The following is a 12,988-nucleotide window of genomic DNA, read 5'->3' on the forward strand; positions in this document are numbered from 1 at the left end:
AGTTTTTTTTAAGCACTTTGAATTTTTTTTTACCTTCTACAGGTCCTTTGTAATCTGTTAGCAGTAGATGGTGTTAATGAACCTGATGTCCTAGCAATTAATGGTGGTAAGTATAAAAATAAAGATTAAAATGATCACTTGATTTTTTTAAAGCAATGAAATATTTTATTTCAGCTTTTGTTTTTTCTTTTTTTAAGCTTCTGTAGCTCTCTCATTATCAGATATTCCTTGGAATGGACCTGTTGGTAAGTTAGGATTTGAACATAAACATTTGTGTTTTTTCAGAAAATGCTAGTGAGCATGCTAACACAAGGTCGTAGATTTGTTGACTCCAATTTATCATCTCTTAGGGAGTTGAATTAGATGACAGACATTCTAAGACTCCTTTCTGCTCTGAGACATTTTCATCCTTGCTTTGGGTTTCATTTCTGATAGCAATATGTTATGCTGTTAGAGATTTTATGTCACTGGATATTTTGACTTCTTAGTTACCTCTTCTATTTGAGGAGTTTTTTTTCTTTTGACTGGAAAATTGTCAGAGTACATATTCTCAGAATAAAAAAAAGTGTTTGTAATTTACAGCTGTTATAAGTCATAATCATGCAATGTAAAAATAATTCATAAAGTAAATAATTATTGTGTCATAAATGCCAGATACTGACCTAAACACTGAAAGAACAAAGGCACACTAGGCACTAGAAATACAAAGATGAATGAGGCAGTTCTTGCTTTCAGCGTAAGTATGGGAAAGAGACAAGTAATTATTTATAAACAGTATTATAAAGGTATAGCAAAGTACTAAGAAAATGATAGAGAAGGGCGAGTTTACCCTTGTAAGGTCAGATTGTGAAGGAGGGCTTCCCAGAGTAATCAACATTTAAGCTGAACCTCAGTAGAATCAGATAGTAAGCATTTGTTTTGGAGAAAGTACATTCTAGATCAAGAGAAGAGCATGAGCATAATCGCAGAGGTGTGGAAGAAACGGTGAAGTCTGAGCAACTCAGAGTGGTCCAGTGAGGCCAGAAGGTAGGGTAGGGTAGGATGCCCTGTGGGCCTTAAATACCGTGGTAGAAATAGGGATTTTATTATGGTCATAATTGAAGATAGGGATTGAAGCCATTGCTGGAATAATGTCTTGCAAAGTGAGTTTTTACTAAATAATTGCCAACATTTTATTATATATTTTAGGGGCAGTACGAATAGGAATGATTGATGGAGAATGTGTTGTTAACCCAACACGAAAAGAAATGTCTTCCAGTACTTTAAATTTAGTGGTTGCTGGAGCACCTAAAAGTCAGATTGGTAAGTAGTTTAAGTACTACATTCTGGATTTTACTTACAAGTTCTGGCATCTTAAAAATGCATTTAAACTCTTTTTGGTATGTATGTTTTGTCAGTTAGCCATAAAGATTTTTGTTTTGTTTTATTGCTGCCCTATTTTGGTAGTGCTCTTACTTCAGATCAAACAATACCTAAGATTATAGAATGTTGTACGACTTTAATTGAAATATACAAAAATCTTTACCAAGGGATTTCTTTTTATAAGAAATTCTTTTTAGACTGGTAAGCTAGTCTAAAAATTAAAGTTCTAAATCTGGTAATAAATTGTTTTTTAGTTTAAATATGTTAATTCAGCTAATTCAGTCATTCTAAGCCTGTGTGACGTCTTCTGAGAAAGAAGTAACCTATTTCCAGGAGGTGGAAACTAGTAATAAAGTAGAAGAAATGCACTCACCATGGGTCACCTTCACTCCTTGTAACAAAAATGTCATAATTGCACGATTGAAAATCAGAGGCTGGTTGTGTTAAAGGAGAATAGGCTCTAGCAGTCAGAATGACCTGGGTTTGAAACCCAGCATCTGCCACATACTTAGCCATGTGACTTTGAACAAATTAATTAAGGTCTCTTATCATCAATTTATTCCACTATGTGACATTTGATGTCTGGGACTTTTTGACATGGGATCTTCTGATATGGGAACATTCTGATGAAACGTAAACTACTAACCTTTTAGTGCTTTTTTGTACAATTAATGTGTGAAACACATTTCTAGCTTTTTCTTTTGGAATGTTGGTAAGTTAGAATTAGGTACTGTATGATAGATAAAACACATGTAACAGGAGTTGTATGTATATCTACATATTAGTTAGAGATTATGTTGTTAAACTAAATAACAAGGCTTAGACAAGATGGGAATTTATTTTTCTCTCAGGTAAAAGAAATTCGGAAGTAGTGAGTCCAAGAGAGTTATAGCAGCAACATAGTATGTTTTAAGAAATCTTGATTCCTTCTAGCTTTCTGCTCTGTTATCCTCAAAGTGTGGCCCTCATCTTCATGCTTATGAACAGGCTATGAACTCTGGCCAACTTATCTGACTTAGAGGTAGGAGGAAGAAAAAGGAGGGGAATAGCAAAAAGGTGTGTGCCAACTAAGTGAGTCACCCTCCTAAGGAGCTTTCCCAGAAGTCCCCACACAGCAGTTTCTACCTAAAATCTCATTGGGCAGAACTGTGACACTTGACTGCATCCTTGACAACAAGGGAGGCAAGGAAATGGTTTTTGGATTCTACCTCTAGAAGGTGGGATTCATACTGTGGGGAACTATCACAATTTAGAGAGAGTATTCCAATGATTTGGGGAAGCCATGAATAACATATGACCCTTGCATCATATTTGAGTATCTCATTAAGGGCCCTGAGCAAAGTATTGGTTTACTGTTTTAAGTTCACTTGGTCAGCATCTGAAATTTTCTTTTGCTTAAAGTTACAGTGTTGATTTACTTTCAATCAGTAAACTGATTTGGCTACTTTACAGGGTTGTTGTGAAGATTAGGGTCAGGGCTGGCCCCATGGCCAAGTGGTTAAGTTTGCGCGCTCCACTTCAGCAGCCCAGGGTTTCACCAGTTCGGATCCTGGATGCGGACCTGGCACCACTCATCAGGCCATGCTGAGGCGGCATCCCATATAGCACAACCAGAGGCACTCACAACTAGAATATACAACTGTGTACCGGGGGGCTTTGAGGAGAAAAAGACAAAAAAAATGATTGGCAACAGATGTTAGCGCAGGTGCCAGTCTTTAAAAAAGAGAGAGATTTCATCTTAAAAAAAAAAATTAGGATCTAGGTTTCTAAAGTATCCAGCATAATACCTAGTACTTAGTAGGCATACCGTTAACACCTGCTATTATCATTAAGACACAGAAGTACACTTGCTTCTAAACAGTCATATAGCCTCTATCTGCCTTAGAGCTTGAACCCTTCTAATTTTAAGTAGACACTGGAGGAATGAACTAAGATCTTTACTGCATCTATGCCATGCCATAGAAACCCAGTAGGCAGCCTTCCAGCTGGCTGGTCTCCCGTTTTGCTCTCTAGATGGAAGAATGAGACTCTAGAGACTGCATAAACCATCAGAAGGTAGTCTTGAGTAATTGGAGGGAGGCTGAGCGTGATTCAGAACCAAACTGTAAGAAGACTGGTTTCAGAAATTACCAGCCTCCACTATTTCCAGGAAGATACTCAGCTAGCTCGCTGTGCTTTTGTAAAGGTGCACCAAACATACATTTGATCCCATGTTTATGTGTTAAAGTTAATATTGGGCCCAAGTCAAATACCACCATTGTGGAACTTCTGGGATACAAAAATACAAAAGAGTAATTGCCACCATTTCATTATAAAACTATTTAGTAATCTGAATCTTTAAAGCATGACCTTATAGGGCAAGAATAGTTTCTTTGTGCTGTCAGCTGCTAGATTACTTCAGCAACCATTATTCTGCACAACGTTATTTAGATGCTTGTTTTCAACTGGTGCATTTAATATCACTAATCTTTCTATGTATGCTAGGATATAATTCAGGAAAAAGTATACCAGTAACAATTTTTAAGAAGAAATTTGTATCTAGAATTCATAGCTTCAACTAATCTTAAGAGTCCTTTATCTTCAACTATTGAAAATGGTTAACAATTTTGAGCAATCATTTTGACAAGCTTTTTTGTTTAAATTTTTAGCCTCTATAGTAGTGCTCTCCAGTGGAATTCTCTGCAATGAAGGAAGTATTCTATATCTGAATATGTGGCTACTGAGTACTTGAAATGTGGCTAGAGGACTGAGGAACTGAATTTTTAATTTTATGTAATTTTAATTTATTTAAATGTAAATAGCCACACAAGGCTAGTAGTTATCATATTGGACAGCACAGGTCCAGACACTCAAAACTATAAGGAATTTTCTTTTAAAGCTTTTTAAAAAATGAATTGCTTTGAGGTTTAATTGGTGAAAACAAGGTTTATTTGAGGAATATTCATTTTCTTGACCATATTCTTTTAATATTCTTTTTTAAATCAATTTATTGAGGTGAAATTTACATATGTTACATACATTTTTTTCAATCTTAAATTTAATTCAGTGAAAGTGAGAGGGATGTCATGACATTACAGATGAGAAAAAGAAGATAACCATCTCAGTATCATGGTGTCAGAGGAAGTTTCTTCATACCTCAAGTGAAGTGTTGAAATCTTACTCTCTTTACCCTCCCCCATTTACACTATAATTGTTTTAATATTCCTTTACATTTAGAACCACAACAGGCATTGTTAAAATTTTTGCTTTGCTTTAACCATCAAACATAATTTAGAAAACTCAAGAGGAGACAGAAAATGTACTGTATTTACTCATATTTTTGCTTAATATGTTCCTAATATGTTTTCTTCCTTTATTGTTTCCTTCCTGTTTAGAGAACTTCCTTTAGCCATTCTTCTAGAGTAGGTCTGCCGGTGACAAATTTTCTTAGTTCTCCTTCATCTAATATCATGAGTTCCCCTTCACTCCTAAATATTTTCACTAGATATAGGATTCTGGGTTGACAGTTCTTTTTTTCATCACTTGAAAAATATCACACCACTTCCTTCTGGCCTCCATGGTTTCTGATGATAAATGTGCTGTTATTTGAATTGCTTTTCCCATATGGGTAAGGTATCGTTTTTCTCTAGTTGGTTTCAAGATATTTTGCTTTATCTTTGGCTTTTAGAAGTTTAATTGTGATGTGTCTTTCTGGTGTGTGATGTGTCCTAAGTAGGATTCCTTTAGCTTCTTGAATCTGTAGGTTATGTCTGCCAAATTTGTTAAGTTTTCAGCTATTTTGTTCCCCAGTACTTTTCAGCCCTGCCATCTTGTTCCTCTCTTTCCAGGACTCTGATGACATGAATGTCAGATCTTTGGTATAGTTTCATAGGTCTGCTTCAATTGAGTGATGGAATTCCAACGTATAAAGAACATAAGGAGATTTTTTTTCATTCTAGATTATACCTAGATGCCTCAGAAGTGACTTATTGGATAATAATAAATCTTAACCAACATGATTGTGGTTAAACATATTACATATGATGGTAAATATGCACTACTATGATCTTTTACTTTATGTAAGTTGAGAAATGCCAGAAATAACACACAAGTAGGCAAGAGTCATTCAGCCTTGCAGAAACCAAAGCCAAAGCTGAATAGAAGATTTTAGCTAGATACCATACTAGAACCCTACCTTGGAGCTTCCCTGCTTTACATAGGAGTTTTACTATTACAAAACCAATAAAAGCAACCTTTTTATGGTAGTAGCTGGGGCCTTCTGGTTGGCTTATTTGAAACAGTATCACTGCAAAGATTTCCCCACCTGTCTAAGCATTAGACATTGTGACAATGACAGAATTAAGTGGAAGATCACATTAAATAATTGTTAAACAGGAAACATTTATTGGATAACTACTGTGCTGATAGTTTTAAATTTCATTTCAAATACAGATTAAAAATAAATGCAGTTGTATATTTTAAAAGGTGGTATTTTATGGTATTTAAATTATATCTAATAAAGCTGTTATAAAAAATATGTAGGGGCTGGCCCAGTGGCGCAGCGGTTAAGTGCGCACGTTCTGCTTCAGCAGCCTGGGGTTCGCTGGTTCAGATCCTGGGTTTGGACATGGCACCGCTTGGCATGCCATGCTGTGGTAGGCGTCCCACATATAAACTAGAGGAAGATGGGCACGGATGTTAGTTCAGAGCCAGTCTTCCTCAGCAAAAAGAGGAGGATTGGCAGCAAAAGTTAGCTCAGGGCTAATCTTCCTCAAAAGAAAAAACAATATGCATAGTTTCTTTTCTTTTCTGTTTCATTTTTTATGAGAAATCCCTCATTAAATTTAAGAAGAATATAAACCTAACTTCAAATATCAAGGTTTCTTTATTCATCCTCCACTGTTCACATTTTGGAAGTATGTTGATTCCGAGGAAAGAAATCAAAAAGCTGTATATACCATTAATAAACAAAATTGATCTGTAGTATTTATGTCATGTCATGGTACTTGAAAATACTATATTGGTAAAAGGTTCAATGGCAATCTTTTTTTTTTTTTCCCTTTAAATAGTCATGTTGGAAGCCTCTGCAGAGAACATTTTACAGCAGGACTTTTGCCATGCTATCAAAGTGGGAGTAAAATATACACAACAAATAATACAGGGCATCCAGCAATTGGTAAAAGAAATTGGTGTTACCAAGAGGACACCTCAGAAGTTATTTATCCCTTCGCCAGAGATTGTGAAACACACTCATAAGTAAGAACATTTGTACAAAAGAAAATATGAAATTGTCACCAGAGTTAATGGAAGCACTGTCCATGCATTACCTCTTAAGTAATACTCTTCCACATTTTAAGAGTCATTGCTATAAATACCAATTTAATGCTTTCAAAAGGATAAACCCACATCCCTCTTTAAGGGCCTAAGTGTGAACCTGTAATGAAAGGGGGAGTGAGTTTATTGTTCAATGTTCAGATAATCTGCATTTCTCTCTGTGTTAAGGAAAAGGAGAATAAAGTGTAAAATATTTGAATATCTAAGGAAATTGTTGAGATTCTCCAAAAGAAATCAAGTATAACCACCACTATATGCCAAGTGCTTAGGATAGTGCCTGCACATAGGCAGGCACTCAGTAAATGTGAATGATCACCAGAAAGTTATTTCATTTTATTTGAAATAAATTGAAAAAGTTAGTATTTCCCTTAGTATCAGTCTTAGAGCCATCAGAAATTAAAACGTTATATAAACTGTCCCCCATAAAAGACTTGCCTGCAATAACAACCAAAATGGATAGAAGAAAAAAAAGCAAGAGGTTAAAAAAAGAGAGACTGTGTGGAGAGAGAGAGAATAATAAAAATCTAAGGTGAAATTAATTAAACAAGAAGGGAGGGCATAGTACCATGTGTGAATGATTCCCCTGAGAGGGAGGGAGAAAGAAATTTATGTTCTATAGCATATTATTATGTTCTATATCATATTAGCAATGTTAAAGAGCAATACGTATTTCTAATTCTTTATAAAATGTTTATTATTAAATAGTTCAGTGTTGTTTGTGATAGACACTGCTTTGTGTTTCCAAATATGCTGACATTTATTTTGTGCTTAAAATAGACTCGCCATGGAAAGACTCTATGCAGTTTTTACGGATTATGAACATGATAAAGTAGGTATACCTGAATTTTGTCTTGTATAATTGTTCTGGGAATTTTTTTTTTAATATATATTTAATATATTTTTTTATTAAGGTTATAAAAGTTAACATCCTTGTGAAATTACACTTGTACATTATTATTAGTCATGTTGTAGGTACAACACTTCACCACTAGTGCCCTCCCTCCACCCCCCTTTCCCCTGGCAACCACCGATCAGTTCTCTTTGTCCATATGTTAACTACCACCTATGAGTGGAGTCATACAGAGTTCATCGTTCTCTGTCTGGCTTATTTCACTCAACATAATACCCTCAAGGTCTATCCATGTTGTTGTGAATGTGACGACTTTGTCCCTTTTTATGGCTGAGTACTATTCCATTGTATATATATACCACAACTTCTTTATCCAATCATCAGTTGCTGGGCACTTAGGTTGGTTCCATGACTTGGCTATTGTGAATAATGCTGCAATGAAGATAGGGGTGCATGGAACTTCTGGAATTGCTGATTTCAGGTTCTTAGGATAGATACCCAGTAGTGGGATGGCTGGGTCATAAGGTATTTCTATTCTTAACTTTGTTTTTTTTTTTTTAAAGATTTTATTTTTTTCCTTTTTTCTCCCCAAAGCCCCTCTGGTACATAGTTGTATATTCTTTGTTGTGGGTCCTTCTAGTTGTGGTATGTGGGACGCTGCCTCAGCGTGGTTTGATGAGCAGTGCCATGTCCGCGCCCAGGATTCGAACCAACAAAACACTGGGCTGCCTGCAGCGGAGCGCGTGAACTTAACCACTCGGCCACGGGGCCAGCACCTCTATTCTTAACTTTTTGAGGAATCTCCATACTGTTTTCCATAGTGGCTGCACCAGTTTGCATTCCCACCAACAGTGTATGAGGGTTTCCTTTTCTCCACAGCCTCTCCAATATTTGTCACTCTTGGTTTTGGATATTTTTGCCATTCCAGCAGGTGTAAGGTGATATCTTAGTGTAGTTTTGATTTGCATTTCCCTGATGATTAGTGATGATGAGCATCTTTTCATGTGTCTATTGGCCATCCGTATATCTTCTTTGGAGAAATGTCTATTCATGTCCCCTGCCCATTTTGTAATTGGGTTGTTTGATTTTTTATTGTTGAGTTGTGTGAGTTCTTTGTATATTATGGAGATTAACCCTTTGTCGGATAAATAACTTGTGAATATTATTTCCCAATTAGTGGGCTGTTTTTTTGTTACAATCCTGTTTTCCCTTGCCTTGAAGAAGCTCTTTAGCCTGATGAAGTCCCATTTGTTTATTCTTTCTATTGTTTCCCTCATGTGACGGGTTATGGTGTCCAAAAAGATTCTTTTGAAGCTGATGTCAAAGAGTGTGCTGCCGATATTCTCTTCTGGAAGACTTATTGTTTCAGGCCTAATCTTTAGGTCTTTGATCCATTTTGAGTTTATTTTAGTAAATGGTGAAAAAGAATGGTTGATTTTCATTCTTTTACATGTGGCTGTCCAGTTTTCCCAGCACCATTTGTTGAAGAGACTTTCTTTCCTCCATTGTAGGCCCTCAGCTCCTTTGTCAAAGATTAGCTGTCCATAGATGTGTGGTTTTATTTCTGGGCTTTCAATTCTGTTCCATTGATCTGTGCATCTGTTTTTGTACCAGTACCATGCTGTTTTGATTACTGTGGCTTTGTAGTATGTTTTGAAGTCAGGGATTGTGATGCCTCCAGCTTTGTTCTTCTTTCTCAGGATTGCTTTAGCAATTCGGGGTCTTTTGTTGCCCTATATGAATTTTTGGATTCTTTGTTCAATTTCTGTAAAGAATGACATTGGAATTCTGATTGAGATAGCGTTGAATCTGTAGATTGCTTTAGGTAGTATGGACATTTTAACTACGTTTATTCTTCCAATCCATGTGCATGGAATGTCTTTCCGTCTCTTTATGTCGTCGTCGATTTCTTTCAAGAAGGTGTTGTAGTTTATATTGTATAGATCTTTCACTTCCTTGGTTAAATTTATCCCAAGGTATTTTATTCTTTTTGTTGCGATCGTGAATGGGATTGAGTTCTTGAGATCTTTTTCTGTTAGTTCATTGTTAGCATACAGAAATGCTACTGATTTATGTATGTTGATTTTATACCCTGCAACTTTGCTGTAGTTGTTGATTGTTTCTAATAGTTTTTCTATGGATTCTTTGGGGTTTTCTATATATAAGATCATGTCGTCTGCAAACAGCGAGAGTTTTACTTCTTCATTGCCTATTTGGATTCCTTTTATTTCTTTTTCCTGCAGAATAGCTCTGGCCAACACCTCGAGTACTATGTTGATTAAGAGTGGTGAAAGTGGGCGCCCTTGTCTTGTTGCTGTTCTGAGAAGGATGGGTTTCAGTTTTTGTCCGTTGAGTATGATGTTGGCTGTGGGTTTGTCACATAGGGCCTTTATTATGTTGAGGTACTTTCCTTCTATACCTATTTTATTGAGGGTTTTTATCATAAATGGATGTTGGATCTTGTCGAATGCTTTCTCTGCATGTATTGAGATGATCATGTGGTTTTTCTTTCTCATATTGTTAATGTAGTGAATCACGTTGATTGACTTGCAGATGTTGAACCATCCCTGTGTCCCTGGTATAAATCCCACTTGATCATGGTGTATAATCTTTTTGATATATTGTTGTATTCGGTTCTTGGAATTGTTTTTTGTCATAAATCACATAATTATGTTTATGAATGTTAGTCCTATTTTTATGAAAAATCTCTAAACAGAAAGCTAAATAAAAGCCTGTTTGCTTCTCCATTCTCCTTTTGTTGATTAATACAAGTTTTAGGGAAGTGTGTAAATATATTTGAATGAATTAAACAGGTAATATTTCTTGTAAATCAATAACCAGTTCTAATCTTTTAAAGAATACTGCCATTAGAGAGATCTGACCACTATTACAATATGTTAATTGTATAATAATTTAAAAATAGAAGTGTTAAACGTTGCCATGTATATATAATAACTAAATCTCAACTTTCTTTTAGATTTCCAGAGATGAAGCTGTTAACAAGATAAGATTAGATACAGAGGAACAGCTAAAAGGTAAATTTTTTTTTAATTTAAAAACATCTTTAAAGGAAATAATAGATGTTTAAATTTTAGTTGTGTGATTTGGAAGAAATCAGTTATTCTCATTGCTCCTTAGTTTTATCTTCAGTAAATTTGCAATAAGGACATGTCCCAAAGTTAGTGTTAACTTAACTTCTAAGAATGTGGTCAGCACCGCACCTGACAGAGTGGGCACCAGTAAATGTTGAATGTGAAATATTCCTAATCTAGATCAGACACTTAGACTCTAACATGAATATCTTTGTATCCTGTCATTTGAAAACCTGAAATATATTCTTTAAAATTCTTAAGTTCTTAATCTGTGAAATTGAAAAACTAGTAATATCTAGTTCATGGGGAGTAAATCATTTACATCTGTGTCTGGCATATAGCAAGTGTTCAATAAACATTAACCGTTATCATTGTTATTGATATTATGTGGAATTGTGAAGTTTAGATTTTAGAGAATTTCGCTCTCTAGAAATTATTAAGCAAAGGATTTTATTGTATAATATCAATCACACACAAACTGAATGTCTACCAAGCATGACATATAGTTCTTGTTAATTTTTCTGCTAATGGACGAATATCCTCTCACCTGAGTATCCTGTTTTAAGATAAAAACTCTCCTGTTAGCATTGCTATTTAAGGCCATTACTTGTAACTGCCGTTGAAAGAGGTTAGTCTGTTTTCACTATATTTCATCCTGTTAAGCATGAGAAGTTGTATAACACCTGTTGCCTTATTTAAAAAGAAAAGTGATTTTGTGTTTATATCATACATAGTAGAATATCTTCATTTTTTTTTTTTAAAGATTGGCACCTGAGCTAACAACTATTGCCAATCTTGTTTTTTCGGTTTTTGGGGGTTTTTTTCTGCTTTTTCTCCCCAAATCCCCTCAGTACATAGTTGTATATTTTAGTCGTGGGTCCTTCTAGTCGTGGCATGTGGGACGCCGCCTCAGTGTGGCCTGACGAGGGTTGCCATGTCCGCGCCTGGGATCTGAACTGGTGAAACTCTGGGCCACTGAAGCACAGCGCTCGAACTTAACCACTCAGCCACAGGGCCGGCCCCCATAGGATAATATTTTAAATGTTTTGTTACTAATTATTTTCCTCTCCAAGTGAACCCAGTTAAAGCATAAAAGTTCATGTCGAAGTATAATATTTAAAATTATTCTTGCCTGATGAAGATACAATACTTAATATATCTCTCTGTGGCCATTTCTAATGTTCTGATTACTTTAAAGTTATATTTAATAAACCAAATGCTTGAGAGAACAGTGCTGAAAAACTTGGCATAAATCAACTGATAAAGTAAAGTAGCTTAAAATTTTTAAAAGCATAAGCTTAGGCAGACATCTGTATTCAGATCACAGCTGTGTCAGTTACTGCATGTGTGAGCTCAGGCAATTTATTCCACCTCTTAGGCCTATTTTTTCTTCTGTAGAATGGGGATAATAATAGATATTATTATATCTAATAATAGAATTTATTTCATAAGTTGTTGTAAAGATTAAAGGCATTAAAAAAGAAACACGTACCTGGGTCATGAAGGAACCTGATAAATGTTAACTAAAAAAACAGTCGTTAGAGATTTGTAATATATAAAGAAAATTATTCCTCTATTTGCAGACTAAGATAAAAGTTCCTAAAGCAAAGAGTGAAGGTGATTACTCTTTAAAAGTATCACTTAGAGCTTTTCTTAATATGGTTAGCTGAATTTCTCCAGGTAACATACAATAGAGAGCTGATTTCAAGGAATTATTTGTTCTGGTAGAAAGCAAACTAAGTTCCAATAACAATACATTGGAGGTGTAATACTTGTGTCTCTCCTACTTGAGGAACATTTGATTTATCTGCTTTGTTTGCCTGAGGACTTAATGTTCAGAGTCAGCTCCCTTGGTTTACTTCCATAGTTAATTCATTTGATACTGTGAACTTAAGAGAAATTGTATCTTCCAAAAAAACAAAACCTTTGTTTGGGTTTGTCTTTCTTCTATAGAAAAATTTCCAGAGGTTGATCCATATGAAATAATAGAATCCTTCAACGTTGTCTCGAAGGAGGTTTTTAGAAGTATTATTTTGAATGAATACAAAAGGTAAATGTATCCTTTTTTGATGGAATTGAAGTGTGTGCTTTCTTTGTTAGGTTGCCTTGAAAGTGGCAACTTGCTCAAACTAAGGAACTGGGTTTTTTCACATGAGAAGAGTGTGTGGATTTTGTGGATGTGTTTGTCGCTCTGTGGGCCTCATGTGTAGAGCAGTGCTTCCCAACCCTGACTGCACATCAGAATTACCTGCAGAGCTTTTTAACAATACAGGTATATGGGTCACAAACCCTGAGATTCTGATTCAGTGGGACTTAGGGTGGGGCCCGGGCCCAGGTATGTGTATTATTTTTTAAAGTTCTTAAAGTTCTA

The 12,988-nt window shown here is 35.4% G+C and overlaps 1 protein-coding gene and 1 long non-coding RNA gene across 6 annotated transcripts in view; one reads left to right on the forward strand and one right to left on the reverse strand.

Annotated features, from left to right (window-relative positions):
* LOC106832303 (uncharacterized) overlaps positions 1-12,988 on the reverse strand; it is a 387,667-nt gene that overhangs the window by 328,849 nt on the left and 45,830 nt on the right. The window lies entirely within an intron of this gene.
* PNPT1 (polyribonucleotide nucleotidyltransferase 1) overlaps positions 1-12,988 on the forward strand; it is a 44,599-nt gene that overhangs the window by 7,863 nt on the left and 23,748 nt on the right. For both annotated transcript variants that reach the window (XM_014843021.3, XM_044772480.2), the window contains exons 6-12: positions 43-106; positions 198-245; positions 1,189-1,302; positions 6,411-6,597; positions 7,453-7,504; positions 10,503-10,560; positions 12,571-12,667. In XM_014843021.3, coding sequence (XP_014698507.1) covers positions 43-106; positions 198-245; positions 1,189-1,302; positions 6,411-6,597; positions 7,453-7,504; positions 10,503-10,560; positions 12,571-12,667 — 620 coding nt within the window. The remainder of the gene's footprint in view (positions 1-42; positions 107-197; positions 246-1,188; positions 1,303-6,410; positions 6,598-7,452; positions 7,505-10,502; positions 10,561-12,570; positions 12,668-12,988) is intronic.

The sequence above is a fragment of the Equus asinus genome, chromosome 6, assembly GCF_041296235.1.
Source record: "Equus asinus isolate D_3611 breed Donkey chromosome 6, EquAss-T2T_v2, whole genome shotgun sequence".
NCBI classification, from domain to species: Eukaryota; Metazoa; Chordata; class Mammalia; order Perissodactyla; family Equidae; genus Equus; species Equus asinus.